This window comes from Crinia signifera, chromosome 19 (assembly GCF_055691185.1).
Source record: "Crinia signifera chromosome 19, ASM5569118v1, whole genome shotgun sequence".
In the NCBI taxonomy this organism is placed as follows: Eukaryota; Metazoa; Chordata; class Amphibia; order Anura; family Myobatrachidae; genus Crinia; species Crinia signifera.
Genome location: NC_139226.1, coordinates 27,870,681 through 27,888,637, shown reverse-complemented (window position 1 = coordinate 27,888,637; position 17,957 = coordinate 27,870,681). Strand labels below are relative to the sequence as shown.

Below are 17,957 nucleotides of genomic sequence, written 5' to 3'. Positions count from 1 at the left end.
TCAGCTGACCGTAGAGGGCGGGAGGGTGTATGAATGGAGATGAGGTTAGAGATATATGGAGCAATGGAATTAGAGATGGCCCTGTATGTGAGTGTGAGATGTTTGAAGAGGATTCTGTAGGGGAATGGAAGCCAGTGCAGATTTTGTTGAAGGGGAGTAGCAGAATTAGAGCGGCGGGAGAGGAAGATAAGCCTGGCTGCAGCATTGAGGACAGATTGGAGAGGAGCTAGTTGGGATTGAGCAAGGCCGGTGAGAAGAGCATTACAGTAGTCAAGCCGTGAGATGACCAATGAGTGGATGATCAGCTTAGTTGCACTCTGTGAGAGAAAGGGCCTGATGCGAGCAATGTTGCGTAACTGGAACCGGCAAGAATGGGCCAGGGCTTGGATGTGGTGTGCAAAGGAGAGGGAGGAGTCAAGAGTGACACCCAGGCAGCGGAGTTGGGGAACAGGGGAGATGATGGTGTTGTTAACAGTGATAGAGATATTAGTAGGGGGCATAGCTCTGGGTGGAGGAAAGATAATAAGTTCGGTTTTGTCCATATTCAGCTTCAGAAATCGCTCAGACATCCAGGTAGAGATGGCAGCGAGGCAGTTGGAAACTTGAGAGAAAACAGTGGGGGACAGATCAGGAGAGGAGAGGTAGATTTGGGTGTCATCTGCATAGAGGTGATATTGGAAGCCAAAGGAGTTAATGAGTGCACCCAGAGAGGAGGTGTACAGAGAGAACAGAATGGGGCCAAGGACGGAACCCTGAGGGACCCCGACAGGAAGGATAGAAGGTGGTGAGGTAGAGCCAGAGGCAGAGACTGAGAAGGAACGGTTGAAGAGGTAAGAGGAAAACCAGTTGAAGACTGCTCTGTTAATTGCTCTTCCCAGTCAGATATTTCAGGTTCTGTCTGACTTACAGTTTTTCTGAGGGTATATTCCAAAAGCTGGGACTCTCCCCCTTTGATGGACACTAGTAGCTTGTCCACTGGCGTAACTATAGCACCGCAGCCCCCGCCACCGCGGGGGGGCACTGTGCATATGGGGGCGCCGGGGGCTGTGGTGCTATAGTTACACCTCCCCCCAATCCCCCGCAGGCTTACCTATTTCGCTGGTCCCGGCGGCTCCGTTCTTCTGCTGAGGACCACCACAAAATGGCCGCCCCCATATAGCACACAGTTCTCTGAAACTGTCTGCTGTATGGGGGCGGCCATTTTGTGGTGGTCCTCAGCAGAAAAACGGAGCCGCCGGGACCAGCGCGAAAGGTAAGGCTGCGGGGGATTGGGGGGGTTTGAATGGGCGGCGGGGGGCGCCCTCCCTAATGGCGGGGGGCCGCCCAAAACGTAGCTACGCCGCTGAGCTTGTCTCTACTATTCCCAGAACCAGAAATATCAGCCTTCCAGCAGCTGGTTACTGCTCCAGCTCCACACACCTGGTATGTAGTTTTATATAATCGTTGGCAGATTTGCTCTGCCTCCTGAACTCTGATCCCCTAGTCCCCAATACCATTTGGTAGGTGGGATCCTCTAGTTTTTAATTCCATTAAAATCTAAGAAATCTATTTCTGGGAACTGGAGATATCTGCAGTCAAGCAAGCTGTCCTCCCACCAGAAAATTATGAATAATAAGCCCACTCCACTATACACCCCTCCTCTGCATATTAAACATCCTCTACCACCCTGGAAGTTATGTATCAGGGCCCCTTCATTCAGCCCAATGCCTCCTTCTCCCACCCCATCTCTCACCATCTGTGCAGTAAAGGGGTAATTAGTGGAAATTACTGATCCAGGCCCTACATGCTGAGCGGTTGATATAATACCCCCTACCACCCACGGGACATCAAAGCTTCCCCCACCCCTACCGCTGGAGGATCGGTAGGTGCCCCAATACATTGCTCTGCCCAGGGGTCTACATGGCTGTTGACGCCCCTGTATATATATAAATTTATTATTATTATTATTATTATTAATAATATACATTTGGTCTATCTATAATACTGTAACTGACCCGGCATATACTGGGTCACCTAAGTGTCCATCTCCGTGCTTTGCTCCGCCCCTCTGGAAACCCCCTTCTGAAAATCCTGCGTTTGCCACTGGCATTCCAGTGATTAAGCTAATACCAGCACCAAGAGCCAGAGCGAGGGGACATTATTGCACTCTGGGGTCGACTCGACACAGTGGCGTAAGTTTTCCCAGTTGCCCGGAGGCAAAAAATTATATTGCCCCCCCCCCCCCCCCCCCCCCACACACACACACACTTTTAAATAATATTAACAATATATATATATGTGTGTGTGTGTGTTCTATATATATATATATCTAGAGAGAGAACACACAGAACTCAGCTACAAAAGCGATATCAATGGTTTTCAGTTAACTGATTTAAACTAGAAGGGGAGGAGAGGTGCCCCCTTAGAGCAGGAGTCCAGCAGCAGATGGCTCCATTGCCTCCCACAGTTCTGCCTCTGGATCAACAGTAATTAGGTTGACAGCCAATAGTTTCACCTCTATGTTGTCTACTATTTTGACCATGTCGACTTAATGCATGTTGACCCTTTCATGTGTCGACCTTTTGCCTGTCAACCAGTAGTGTTCGACAAATTGACTGTCAACCGCATCCCGCTCGAATGAATGCCATACCACACTTTGAGGACGATGTATGAAACATTGGGGAAAAAGGGAAAAGTGAGAAAGGTGGGCACGTCTTCCTCTTTCCCCAGTGGCCCCCATCGGCAACCGACAACAGAGGACTGGTTTTAGCACTGTCTAGTGGGGGCGGAGCCACGAGGATGCAATTGTGGAGCCATGCCCCTGACCAGCCCACCTTCCTGCTTGGCCATGCCCCCTAACTCCCTGCTATGCTACCAGCTCAGCAAATAAGGGAAGTGGGTGGAGGACAACTCAAATGATCCCAAGTTTGATTTCGAACTGTGTAAAATAAAGGTATCACACTTTCTCTATTGTGTCCTTTCTGCGCAATCTGTGACAGGGTCTGATGGGGTGGAGGCTAGAGCCAGCAACTTGACTAAAAAGCATGGCTGGGGTTTGTATAGAGTCTTCCAAATGTGCCACCCTCGGTTATGGCACTACTGTGAGGTTGTTCTAGTTGTTTGGTCAACACCAGCATCAGGGCCGCCGACAGGGGGGTGCTGTGGGTACAGCTGTCCCAGGCCCCAGCCTCTGGAAGGGCCCAAGCAGCTCATTTTGCTGCCTGCTTCTTCAATGCAGGATGCCGGTGGCCAATTAAAATGCTGCACCACCTTTTGAGCCAATCAGAGCTTGTGTACCATTAGCCAATCAGAGCAGCTGCCAGTACACAAGCTCTGATTGGCTCACCAGCCGGTGCTGCATTTTAATTGTCCACCGGCATCCTACATTGAAGAAGCCTGTGCTTTGGGACCGGCGAGAGGAGTTGGGTGGTAAGGGCTATTTCACACGCTCTGGCTCCTGCCGGGCGGCGAAACCACGCACGGCCAGGAAGCTGTGCCGCACACAGCAGTTTACAATGGTGGGGATGGCCACAGCCCGGCAGCCATCCCTTCCAGTTGTGGGATCCGGCTGCAACCGGCCGGCGGGGCCGTCCCGTGTGAATGGACACAATATGTGACCATTATTAACTGCTGTGTGCGGCACGGCCAGGAGCCGGTGAGTGTGAAATAGCCCTTAGTGAAAGGAGGGAGGGGGCCCGGAGGGGCCCATACTGGAAATCAGTCCCGGCCCCAAAATTCCTAATGGTAGCCCTGACCAGCATACAGGGCCGGTGCAAGGCACTGGAGCGCCCCAGGCGAGTCGGGGTGGGGTGCCCCGGTGCCGGGGGGGAGGGGGGGCGGTGGTGGTGGGGTACCTGTGTAAAAAACTTTCGGCGCCGGCGTCCCTGCAGTGCTGGAGCGGGCAGGGGTGTCCGTGCCGCGGGGGTACCTGCGGCGCTGTCATTGTGTATAAAGCTGGCGGCGGCCGGTGGGGTCCCTGCAGTGAATAGAATATAACTAGCGCTTCCCGCGCCGCTGCACGCATAGCGCTAGTTATTTTCTATTCACTGCAGGGACCCCGCCGGCCGCCGCCAGCTTTATACATACCCTCCAACTGTACCGGATTTGCCGGTACAGTACCGTTTTTTAACGGTCTGTACCGGCAAATAAAACCTGTACCGAATGTACCGGTTTTTGTGCCCAAAGCCGACTCCCCCAGGCTGTCAGTGGTGCGCCAAGCACCCGACTCACCCAGGCTTGCCAAGCACCCGTTCCAAAGGGTGCATTGCGGGTACCGACTCCCGGACCAGCATGTGCGGCGTCGGCATGATGTCATGACGCACACAGGGGACACAGGACTCCGGGCGCGCGAAGTGGAGATAGCTGCTTTAGGCTGAGGAGAGGACTCCCGGACCAGCGTGAGCGTGTGGCCGCGGCGCGTCATAACATCATGACGCGTCGCGCACAGGGGACAGGACCCAGGACTCCCTGAGCGAAGAGAAAGCTGCTTCAATCAGCTATCACTGACTGCACACAGCGTGGAATACAGCGGCCGCGGGACCCGAGTCATCAGGTGCAGCCAGCAGAGGCTGGAGCACATAGGTTAAACAATCTCTTCTCATTCTAGTTACGTGCTGCAGCTCAGTCCTATGACATGTGATGGCTGCTGGCATATTAAATAATGCATTTATTTTCAATCATCTGCCTACAATATTATGAATAATCTGAAATGTAAAAAAAAAAGTTTATTTATAAGTTATTGTAGGCAGAACATTGAAAATAAATTCATTATTTGATATGCCAGCAGCCATCACATGTCATAGGACTGAGCTGCAGCACGTCACATTAAAGGAATTTAAGTGCTCGCCTCCTAAAGTTAAGTGTCCCCTTATTAAAAAAAAAAAAAAAGCCCAGTACACATTTGGAACGGAGGCATGACCACACCCCCATTTACCCATGACCACGCCCCATTTACATGTGGCCACACACCCTTTCTAAATGTGTACCGATTTCTGCCCCTCAGATGTTGGAGGGTATGTTTATACACAATGACAGCGCCGCAGGTACCCCCGCGGCACGGACACCCCTGCCCGCTCCAGCACTGCAGGGACGTCAGCGCCGCAAGTATTTTACACAGTTCGCTAACCCTCCATGCTGGGGATGAGGGGCGAACTGCCGCCCTCCAGGTGCCGGCGCCCTAGGCAAATGCCTAGAGCTGCCTAGTGGTGGCGCCGGCCCTGCCAGCATACCTCCCAACATGACTCTCCAGGATGGACAGAATACAGTATTCTCAGACTTCCCTTGACCTTGTGTCTGTGTCGACCTATTGACTACCTAGCTACAGCAAATCTTCCAATCAACACCCCTGCGAAGACCAACCTGGCAGACTGCTCTTGCCTGAGCTCTGCTGACATCTAGCGTGGAACTACAGCATTTATACATTGAGAGGCATTGCCCTGAATTTTGAGGTGGATAAATCCCCTCCCCTCCATCATCTTGCCAGCAACACACTAATTAACCAAGACACAGTAATTAGGGCGCACGCACACACTTTAGTCATTAGCTCCCTTTCTCAGAAATCAAAACATTAAGGTGCAGCACGTGCGAAACTACATCTCCCGGGAGGCCCTGCGCGGTGGCGTCACCAGGCTGCCGCGTGGCGCTGGTTGCCATGGGAACCGCCCATTAGGAAGTGTTTTCGCCGTGGCTGCTTCCGGCTGGTGCCAGATCACTTCCGGCGACTGCCAGAGGAACTGGAGGAGGTAAGTGGTGGGTTTCATCTGGCGGGGAACTACAGATCCCAGCGTGCGAGCTCGGGTTGAGGTTTGCTGTGACTTGTGGTTCCACAGGAGCCAGTGAGCCACATTGTCACCACCTGTGGTCTAGGTTAGGGAGCTGCCCTGTGGCCAAACATTAGCTGGGAGTGTAACATGACATGTATTCCCTCCCGCCCTGTGTATGTATGTATGTATGTATTTGTGTGTGTGTATATGTATATGTGTATATATCTATATATAGATATATACATCTCACCCCCACCCCTTTACAATGCTCTCCTAGCCATAGTCTTCCTCTACCTATTGCTTCCTCCATACCGCCCAACCTGTGTCTGGTTGTATAATTGTGTTAATAGTTATCATTCTACTTGTCTGAGATCTCTAATGACCCCCGTACAGCGTTAATAATTAAACTGCGCTGCATAAAGGATCCTTCTAGACTGGGGGCTCCAGTAATGTTAGCTTTGGCTGTCTGTATGCACCCACCTGCCCACCCCTGCATTGTGTCCCTTTCCCAGTCCGTGTACAATTTAAAAGATGGGGTAATTGAAGTACCACTTACAGGGCGACACTGCCAAGCCGCAGGCTGCGTTGTGCCCACACCGGATATCTAGATCTGACGTTTTATAGACATAATCTCTAGAATAGGTAGCAGGCCTGCTAAGTTCTGTGTCTCTCTCTATTCCTGTCACAGGAAGCCCAGGACACTGAACATGGCAGGGAAGACTGGGGAGGTGTTAACTGGAGCAGCGGACGAGGGACCGAGTGGCATTATTAACAAGTAGGAGCTATAACTGATATTTTATTGCTAAATGCAGCCCTTATTGTCACCCTCCCTCTTGGAACTGTTCATCTGCATGTGTATAATCTGTAAGGACGAACTGACCTAACCTGTCCCAACACGTCATGCCAACACAAACATGTCCATCTGACGATAATAACCGGTGACGTGGAACTCTGCAAAAAACCACACAGACCAGTTACGTTAGAGTGCTGTAATGCTGTAGGAAACAGAAATAGTGCAGTAGACTAACGTTACAGACACGTACCCAAGATCTATCGTGTACTTGGTGATGTTTTTGTGCCTTTGTCCCAAGCATTAAATATATGCTCTGGACATCCAGATTTCTGTGCCAGCATTGGTTTCATAATGCCACAGAGTGAAGCAAGCAATAAGCACGGCCAAATGATTGTCATAGATCAGTGATGGCGAACCTTGACACTCCAGCTGTTGTTGAACTACACATCCCAGCATGCCCTGCTAAAACTGATGCAGGGCATGCTGGCATGTGTAGTTCAACAACAGCTAGAGTGTCAAGGTTAGCCATCACTGTCATAGATTGTGCATTATCTCTCACATCCACCTTTCTTTGGCATATTAACACCCCCTACAGCTATTTTGGTCTCCGGAAGAATTGACCCATTACTTATAATGAAGATGGAAGTTCCTTATGCCCTGTACACACTGGGCGAAATTCATATAATTAATGACATTTTCAACACTCCAAAATCTCTGTATAATTGCGGATATATACGTCATGTATATAACGTATAAATAGAAGCTGCTTATTACACACAAGCACGGACTCACACTCTTTGATTTTATGTATAGTAAAACCGACAATGCTATCTGCACGAGTGATTACGCAAGGCCGTAAGTAGTACATCTAATGGTATTTTTCATTCATTTCTATACATTCTGTAGATACTTTGTGCCCAATGTTTCCCTGTATCGTTTCTGTTCATGGTTCCCTAGAATCCACCTTGTACCTACTCCTCTGCTGGGCACTAATTCATTACCCCTGTTCCTTCCTTCCCCCAGGATATTTCCCAAGATGATCACTCCAAGTACAGCGAAGGATTGGTTTGACCGGCGCCGAACCCACATCCGCCCATGGAATAACTTTGTTGATCAGAGACGTTTCTCCCGTCCACAGAACTTTGGGGATCTGTGTAAGCGTGTGACGCGGAATGTGGAACATTTTCAGAGCAACTACATCTTTGTTTTCCTGGGGCTCATTGTGTACTGCATGTGAGTTCTTCTGTCTGCTGGCTTTATTTGATGTACTAAACGCTTTTATAGTGGTTCTCTTTAATGGAGGGAATGCAGAGTAATGTGGGAAGATGCTAATTTATGGAGAGTGCTGGGGCAGCTCTACCTGTTTTCTTGGGCATTTTATCCAGCACTAGTACTGCAGGGGGGATGTAGTCAAACTGTCGAAATGAGCAAGGTCATCAGGCAAGGTAGAATGTTGACAGACTCATGGCCCTCCAGCTGTTGTGGAACTACACGTCCCAGCATGCCTTGCCACAGATTTTATATAATGGATTGCTAAAACTGTGGCAGGGCATGCTGGGACGTGTAGTTCCACAACAGCTGGAGGGACGTGTAGTTCCACAACAGCTGGAGGGCCATGAGTTTGACACCACTGCTGTAGTCAGGTGTTGGGGGTGGGGTTAGGTGTTAGGCATTAGAGGAGGTGTTCTACGCTCCCTGGATGGGACTTCCTCACTTGCCTATTGAGTTGACCTATACTTCTATTAGTCAATTTGATCAGTACACAGTGTATCAGATCATAGCTAAACCAAAATGAATGAGGAGCTTTATCCTGGTATTGACAATTTTAAAATAGTTACTTAATGGCAGCTTTGCAAACCACAGATTTTCTTGTAAAGCAGCAATTCCTATTAATAAACTATTGGGGCCCGTTTATCAATGATCACATTTACAATGCGATATTGGCTCCCAAAATCACATTGCTGGATGCATCACCTAATACCTGCAGGGACAGGGTCTCTGCGACGTGCCAAGAAGTCCTGCTGACCGCACGTCCACAGAGGCTATTTCTGGTGAGGTTTCCATGGGAACCCTGTGCCGGCGGTAGTCTGTGTGAAATCTTACCCATAGACTACAATGGCTGCTGCGGTCCATCCTACATAAATTCAAGGGTTGCTTAATATTTTTGGGGATATAGCTTCAATATAATATTCGCATGTGAGTGTACGGGGGGGAAAAAATCATTCGATGGTCGCCGACCACCAAATGACATTTCAGAGCAAAATAAAAGTCAGTATAGACTAATGTGTGAGCGGGGGGGGAGAAATCAGAGACTGGGCGGGCGCTGACATCAGCTGTCCCATGCAGGCCTCGCCATGCATGCGTTCGCCCATCATTTTACTGGGCTCACCCACCTTCTCTGTGGGCACTACCAGGAAACTCTGGGCATCCTCATACGCCAGTTCCCTGCCTGCTCCGTGTGTGAACCGAGGGGCTGCCCATGCGCAGTCCCCAAAACATCAGAATTCGGGGGGAAAAACAAATGGACCAGAATCAGGCCCATGGTTTGGTAAATGGGCCCCTTTATATTTGGCATTTAAAATCACATTGCTGCTATATCCTGCGTGTGCGCCCAGTGATGTAGTTACCTGTGGGACTCACTGCACCGTACCGGGTTCATACACACAGCAGCCCAGTGATGTAGTTACCTGTAGGACTCTCTTACTGCACCGTACCAGGTTCGTATACACAGCAGCCGGTGATGTAGTTACCTGTGAGACTCTCTCACTGCACCGTACCAGGTTCATACACAGCAGCCCAGTGATGTAGTTACCTGTGAGACTCACTGCACCGTACCAGGTTCATACACACAGCAGCCCAGTGATGTAGTTTCCTGTGAGACTCACTGCACCATACCCGGTTCATACACACAGCAGCCCAGTGATGTAGTTTCCTGTGAGACTCTCTCACTGCACCATACCAGGTTCATACACACAGCAGCCCAGTGATGTAGTTTCCTGTGAGACTCTCTCACTGCACCATACCCGGTTCATACACACAGCAGCCCAGTGATGTAGTTGCCTGTGGGACTCTCTCACTGCACTGTACCAGGTTCATACACACAGCAGCCCAGTGATGTAGTTACCTGTGGGACTCTCTCACTGCACCGTACCAGGTTCATACACACAGCAGCCCAGTGATGTAGTTACCTGTGGGACTCTCTCACTGCACTGTACCCGGTTCATATACCCAGCAGCCCAGTGATGTAGTTGCCTGTGGGACTCACTGCACCGTACCAGGTTCATACACACAGCAGCCCAGTGATGTACAGATGGGGCTGGGCTCATCTTTGCTGGCGAATCGCCAGAACGTCACCGCTGGCGATCCGCCAGCAGCCCGGCTCGCCATCTGACTGAGACGCACGTGCGTCTCACGCGCACGCGCGTCTCAGTGTCCGTGCGCCGGGGCAATGGGACCCTGTCCGTCTCCGCTTCAGGGAGACGGACAGGGTTAGGGAGGGGTGCGGGGAGGCGGTGGGGACCCCGGGTGACCGCCGACAAGCCGGCGGGGACCCGGGGGAAGCCGGCAGAAGGGGACGCACACGCATCTCGTGCGTGCGCGTCCCCTTTCGTAAATACAGATGGCGGGTGGCGGGGGATGGCGGATGGCGTCGCCATCGCCATCCCCTGCAAAGATGAGCCCGGCCCCATCTGTAGTTACCTGTGGGACTCTCTCACTGCACCATACCAGGTTCATACACACAGCAGCTCAGTGATGTAGTTGCCTGTGGGACTCTTTCACTGCACTGTACCGGGTTCATACACACAGCAGCCCGGTAATGTAGTTACCTGTGGGACTCTCACTGCACCATACCCGGTTCATACACACAGCAGCTCAGTGATGTAGTTGCCTGTGGGACTCTCTCACTGCACTGTACTGGGTTCATATACACAGCAGCCCGGTGATGTAGTTACCTGTGAGACTCACTGCACCGTACCAGGTTCATATACACAGCAAGCCCAGTGATGTAGTTACCTGTGGGACTCTCTCACTGCACCGTACCAGGTTCATATACACAGCAGCCCAGTGATGTAGTTACCTGTGGGACTCTCTCACTGCACCGTACCAGGTTCATACACACAGCAGCCCAGTGATGTAGTTACCTGTGGGACTCTCTCACTGCACCGTACCAGGTTCATACACACAGCAGCCCAGTGATGTAGTTACCTGTGGGACTCTCTCACTGCACCGTACCCGGTTCATACACACAGCAGCCCAGTGATGTAGTTGCCTGTGGGACTCTCTCACTGCACCGTACCAGGTTCATATACACAGCAGCCCAGTGATGTAGTTGCCTGTGGGACTCTCTCACTGCACCGTACCAGGTTCATACACACAGCAGCCCAGTGATGTAGTTACCTGTGGGACTCTCTCACTGCACCGTACCAGGTTCATACACACAGCAGCCCAGTGATGTAGTTACCTGTGGGACTCTCTCACTGCACCGTACCAGGTTCATACACACAGCAGCCCAGTGATGTAGTTACCTGTGAGACTCTCTCACTGCACCGTACCAGGTTCATACACACAGCAGCCCAGTGATGTAGTTACCTGTGAGAGACTCTCACTGCACCGTACCCGGTTCATACACGCAGCAGCCCAGTGATGTAGTTACCTGTGGGACTCTCTCACTGCACCGTACCCGGTTCATATACCCGGCAGCCCAGTGATGTAGTTACCTGTGGGACTCTCTCACTGCACTGTACCCGGTTCATACACACAGCAGCCCGGTGATGTAGTTGCCTGTGGGACTCACTGCACCGTACCAGGTTCATACACACAGCAGCTCAGTGATGTAGTTGCCTGTGGGACTCTCTCACTGCACTGTACCGGGTTCATATACACAGCAGCTCAGTGATGTAGTTACCTGTGGGACTCTCTCACTGCACCGTACCCAGTTCATACACACAGCAGCCCGGTGATGTAGTTACCTGTGAGACTCTCACTGCACCGTACCAGGTTCATATACACAGCAGCCCGGTAATGTAGTTACCTGTGAGACTCTCACTGCACCGTACCAGGTTCATATACACAGCAGCCCGGTAATGTAGTTACCTGTGAGACTCTCACTGCACCATACCCGGTTCATACACACAGCAGCCCGGTGATGTAGTTGCCTGTGAGACTTCCTCACTGCACCGTACCTGGTTCATATACCCAGCAGCCCAGTGATGTAGTTGCCTGTGAGACGCTCATACAGCACCGTACCCGGTTCATATACCCAGCAGCCCAGTGATGTAGTTGCGTGTGAGACGCTCATACAGCACCGTACCCGGTTCATATACCCAGCAGCCCAGGTACCAGTTCTCATCCTTCCCCTGCTGTAGTGTGGGGGTGAGGCTGCACTGTGTGATCTTATTCCCTAGTCTCATAATCCCTTTATAAAGCAATTACTTCTATCTGCCCCCCTGATATTATATCCTTCTCATTCTCCGCTCCCCTATTAATACTTCATGTTGTGTAATATACTCTGGTGGGATACATTCATTAAGGTAGCATGTAATGCAGTTTTATATTAGTCTGGTATAATTGCTAGCTAGGGGGAAATGAAGAGAGTAATAGGGAATGGAATGAGCTCCAGAGAAGCACAGACTGGGATAGTGCATCTAGCAGGTATCTTCTATATGTGTAAGTATATGTGTGTCATAGTGTCTTATCCACTTCTCCTTCCCAGCATCACCAGCCCCATGCTGCTTATAGCCCTGGCCGTGTTCTTTGGTGGTTGTTACATCATTTACCTGAAGACCCTGCAGTCTAAGATGGTTCTGTTTGGTAAGTCGCTATCCCGGCGTTTCCTATATGTACAGCCTTGTTGTGCAGAAATGCCTCCCAGCAGGTCTGACTCTGTGCCTGGGAACGTGTGCCGAGAATAACTCTGTGCCTGGGAACGTGTGCTGAGAATAACTCTGTGCCTGGGAACGGGTGCCGAAAATAACTCTGTGCCTGGGAACGGGTGCTGAGAATAACTCTGTGCCTGGTAACGGGTGTTAAGAATAACACTGTGCCTGGGAACGTGTGCCGAGAATAACTCTGTGCCTGGGAACATGTGCCGAGAATAACTCTGTGCCTGGGAACGGGTGCCGAGAATAACTCTGTGCCTGGGAACGGGTGCCGAGAATAACTCTGTGCCTGGGAACGGGTGCCGAGAATAACTCTGTGCCTGGGAACGTGTGGCGAGAATAACTCTGTGCCTGGGAACGTGTGCCGAGGAATAACTCTGTGCCTGGGAACGGGTGCCGAGAATAACTCTGTGCCTGGGAACGGGTGCTGAGAATAACTCTGTGCCTGGGAAAGGGTGCTGAGAATAACTCTGTGCCTGGTAACGGGTGTTGAGAATAACACTGTGCCTGGGAACGTGTGCCGAGAATAACTCTGTGCCTTGGAAAGGGTGCAGAGAATAACTCTGTGCCTTGGAAAGGGTGCCGAGAATAACTCTGTGCCTTGGAAAGGGTGCCGAGAATAACTCTGTGCCTTGGAAAGGGTGCCGAGGATAACTCTGTGCCTGGGAACATGTGCCGAGGATAACTCTGTGCCTGGGAACGTGTGCCGAGGATAACTCTGTGCCTGGGAACGTGTGCCGAGGATAACTCTGTGCCTGGGAACGTGTGCCGAGGATAACTCTGTGCCTGGGATACGGCTCCCGGGAATAACTCTGTGCCTGGGATACGGCTCCCGGGAATAACCCTGTTCCTGGGATACGGCTCCCGGAAATGGATTCAGTATGAAATCCCGGCGCCATCACGAAATCCCTCACTGAGCTCGCCACGCAGCGGACCCGCTAATTTATTCTCCCTCCAGGGGTGTCGTGGACACCCACGGAGGGAGAAAGTGTCGGGATTTTGGCGGTCGGGATTCTGAACGCCGGGATCCCGACCGCCGGGATTTTAACTGCATCCCCGGGAACAACCCTGTTCCTGGGATACGGCTCCCGGGAATAACCCTGTTCCTGGGATACGGCTCCCGGGAATAACTGCTTCTAATGTATTATAGTCCTTTATTTTTTGGACATTGTACTCTAGTATATAGTCCCGAAGTTAAATTAGAGTTCTGATCCACCCCCCTACAAACACACACAGACACAATATGGTTGTCCCCACAACACAACCCATGCTACCCTCCCCTCAACAGACACAACGCTCCATGCTTTCACCAGCTAAGCCTGAAGCACAGAGATGGTTGTGTTTACACTGGGGCAGGTTGTGCTTAGTTGGAGCTGTGAGTGCAGATCACTCCCCCAGGTAATCTCCGAATGTGATCGTCCCCTGCTCCCTCCCACTGGACAGCCAGAAGTCAGGTAATCCGGCCCAGATACTGGAGCAGGTCCCTCTCCAGGGATGGCACCCGGAGGTGACTGACTCCATTGTCTCTGGTGCTTCTGCCACTGCTTCAGGGAATCTGGCATGGCTAATATATGGGATAATGGCATAGTGACCTATGCCGGTCTGTGACCTCTGGCACCTACAGTAGCTTCTCATTCCTCCAGTATACCTCTGCCCACCCTGTTACTACAGTGTTACATGGGTCAGCAACACTTGGATATAAGGGGCAGGTGGTTTGTGGCATTCCTAAGAGGCACCCAGAAGATGACTTACACTATGGGGTGGTTGGTCAGAGTATTTTAGGGGACAAGGGAAGTAGGGAAATACTTATTTACACATCACACCAACAGCGCCCCATTCACGTGGACTACTGCATATAAGAAATATAATGGTCATTGATCATGAGGGAGAAACGTCGGACATAACCCGATACAGTGCTATTGGCTCCTGATTCCCAAACAGAGCACTGGACAGCACGTAACTCCAGATAGACAGTCTGAAAAGTTTCCCACCGTACAGGAACTGGCTGGACTGGTATTTCATGTCAAATCATTGCAGCCATTCATGACATCATTTAGGGTCAGGAGACTTCTTAATTTGAGGTAGTGGGCCAGTACTCCGTCCATGGTTGGATACCTGGTCCAGGCCCTTATAGCTAGTAATCAGAACTGCTTATAACGGTCACCAACATTTCTGCACATTCTGTAGCGGTCAATCCACTGAGCTCAGAAATGTTTTACAATGTGGTGGTAATTATACGTTTCCATATGTGATGTTTAGCGTTCCTGTAACAATAACTGCTCTGTCGTTACAGGACGGGAGCTGACGATGGCCAATCAGTACGGCTTGACAGGAGCGGTCTCCTTCCCATTCTTCTGGCTTGCCGGAGCCGGCTCTGCTGTCTTCTGGGTTCTCGGTAAGATTGTCTGTTTTATTATACACGGTGATCTGACATCGCGGTCTCTGGTCAGTATAGATGATTATCATATTATAAATGACATCATTTGGATTTCATCATTATACTCTTCAACTGTTACGATATTACATAGCTTGCTGCAGGCAGGCCGCATCATTCAGGCTCCGCTGTTTCACACAGGATTATGGGAGTTGTAGTTCAGAAACGAGAACTTATGCCCCACACACTCTAAATGACAGGAGCCGCGTCCGATGTAACTAACAATATCAGCCGCAGGTTCCGATATTGCGTGTACACAGTGATATCCCTGGGACCTACTGAATATACGGGTCATGTGGCTATATAGCCAAATTGACCTGCTGGTTCAGAAGACATTATTAATAGATAATGATGAGCAGGATCAATCCTTGTTATCGATATTGAGTGTCCACAATAGACAATATTGGGATCCGTATCACTCAGAAGCCTTTCTCTGAGCAATATTTTTCACAATATCTTCTAGTGTGTATGGGGCTTAAGACACAATGAAATCTATCATCGCCGTAGACTGGTAGCTAATTATTTATGTATCTATCTTTAGATGTGTTGGCGTTGTACATTGTTGCTTCTCCCTCTTATCCCATGTATATAGGCGCACGCGCCTGCGTCTATCCGTTCTCCCGGTCCCTTACCCATCCTCTCGCGTGTTCCCTGCAGGTGCCACACTCGTCGTGATCGGTTCTCATGCCTCTCTTCATGAGGCAGAGGGGGATGTAGAAGAGCTGCAGATGGAATCTGTGTAACCAGCTGACGCTGGGATTTGCCGTCACCGATGTGGACCCTTGTTGTACCATATATGAATCCTTCCTTCCCACATTATAACCCTTCCTGCCTCATCGCGCACTTTTGCAGCAGCCTTTGCACAATATCAGGAGGGCAGGTGCCTGTCGACATGAAAACTGCCAGTAAAATGGGATGCGCTCTATATAGAATATTGTTGTGGGTTCGTCGTTGCACAGGGACGAATCGGAGAGCACCCGGTGACAAGTGGTGGTTGGGTGAATGCTCTTGACTAGAGGTTGAGATCTTAATAAAGCCACTGGCCAGCCAATGATTCTTGCAAGAGCTGACGTGTCCTCCTGAATCCATATATGAGGTTGTTTTTTGTGATATTTAACCCTTCTATGTAGTAAACTTGTTATTCTGTAATAAACTTGTATTAAAGGAACTGTGCGTTTGAGTAGTATTGTGTTTCACTAAAAGGGCTGGACATGCAGCGAGGCCGTTCTGTGTTGCTCCAACAGCCTCAGTCTTAGGCCTCTGCCATGTGTTCTGAGCAAAGGATGATCAGCTGCTTCTCTGTGGTAAGGAAATCGTACAATCTAGGTAGATAGACACACTTGTATATTCTATTCCAGGCCTGGCCAACCTGTGCCTCTCCCGCGGTTGTGAAACTACACATCCCAGCATGCCTTGCCACCATTTAAACATTCCCTGTAAGCAAAACGGTGGCAATGCATGCTGGGACTTGTAGTTTCACAACAGCTGGAGAGCTACAGGTTAGCCAGGCCTGTCCTCCTCTATAACCATCAAACCCTTTTTTTCTTTTTCTGATATTTTATATTGGATTTGTGTGCTTATGACTAGGACGTGAGTGCGTACAGGAAAACATGATCGTTCAACGCTGGCTGTTTGAAGACTTTTTATACACCCCTTAAAGCTCTGAGGCTTTAAGATTTTTCTAGTAACCTTTGATGATGAATCCCATTGCTGCAGTTGCTCAATTATATAAAACTGATGAAACAGAAGGCACATGGGGCGCTTCCAGTGGAGAAGTGTGACTGTCAGCCAGCTGTGATGAGGACGATCAGGTATACCTTGGGGTAATAACAGAAACACGGGAGAAGTGTTATTACAATCATTTATGGCTTATAAAGGGCATTGCGGTATCACACGGTAGTGTAATTCACAGCATCGAGAGTCCAATAAAACAGGATGAAAGCTTCTGGATGATCCAGATCCAACACATCTAGGGAACAGTTTTTCTCCACATCTATTCCTCTGCGTTTGATGCACACGGTCTGATTTATATTGGTGTATCAGTGTTAGAAACGCCGACCTCTTCATCATCCTCGTCTAGACTTTCTCTCCTTACATCCATATAAATCTTCGTCTGTAGCATTATATTCCACTTTCTATATTTACTATTGTACTATAAAGCTGTACTTTATTCTAATAATGTATTAAGTTATTTATATAGCGCGCACGTAGGCCCTTGTTCTGGTTCGCTTGCAAAGGCAAATTCCTTCTCAAATGGACAAAACCATGTGCATTGCAGGTGGGGCAGATGTAACTTGTGCAGAGAGAGTTAGATTTGGGTGGTGTTTTACTTCAAATTGAGATCTATATTGCAGTGTAAAAATAAAGCAGTCAGTATTTCTTTATCGTCCACTAGGGGGCACAGGAGTTCACGCTGGGTATGAGAGGTGAGGTAGCAGAGCGTGCACCAAAGGGTTACAAAAATGTACCCAGCATGCTCCCTGCCTCCCTTCTCCCTCATAACCCGCCCCCTGACCCTGGGTCACCAGTTTTTTCTTTGGTGCCAAGGAGAGAGCAGCACCATTATCGCGGCTGTTAGAACAGCCATGGGTTAGAGCTGCTGCGGCGGGTGCTCTTTTAGTGAATCACCAGCAGCGCAGCTCCATCACTCGGCGGCGGCGACGGCAGCGCTGGCGACTGGGCTGGGGACTTCCGTCGCGGGACCCTCTCTCGGAGGCTCCCGCATGCTGCACTCCGTCCCCGGGCAGGTAAGCGGCGGTTCCCTGCTTGCAGGGAGCCGCGTCTAGCAGCGATCCCCCCCCGTTTGTATGGGAGTCAGCGGGGGGGCAGGCAGTGGGGGTCTGGACTGCTCCACCCTATCACTAGATCACCAGGGACAATTAGTCAGGCTATGTCCCGGGGGTTGATGCCTGAGGGGGAGGTTAGACAGCCTGGGAACCTACAGCCATACACATTGGAATGTTGTATATTGGGCCTGGTTAGTACTTGAGTGGGAGACCACATAGGAACACCAGGTGCTGTAGGTTAGTCCCTCCCCCACCCCTGGGGAAGTGCTGAGGCTTGCTCTCTGATTGCCCCAGGTGTCCCAGCTCCTCGTTAAGGTCCTAATC

General features: G+C 50.4%; 1 protein-coding gene across 1 annotated transcript; it reads left to right on the top strand.

Moving 5' to 3' along the window:
• Nucleotides 1-5,576: 5,576 nt before the first annotated feature.
• Nucleotides 5,577-16,015, top strand: RABAC1 (Rab acceptor 1). Its single transcript, XM_083162222.1, has 6 exons — nucleotides 5,577-5,720; nucleotides 6,430-6,516; nucleotides 7,558-7,767; nucleotides 12,248-12,345; nucleotides 14,707-14,808; nucleotides 15,505-16,015. The coding sequence occupies exons 2-6, from the start codon at nucleotides 6,449-6,451 to the stop codon at nucleotides 15,588-15,590; spliced, it is 564 nt and encodes a 187-aa protein (XP_083018348.1). The 5' UTR covers nucleotides 5,577-5,720; nucleotides 6,430-6,448; the 3' UTR covers nucleotides 15,591-16,015.
• The last annotated feature ends 1,942 nt before the right edge of the window (nucleotides 16,016-17,957 follow it).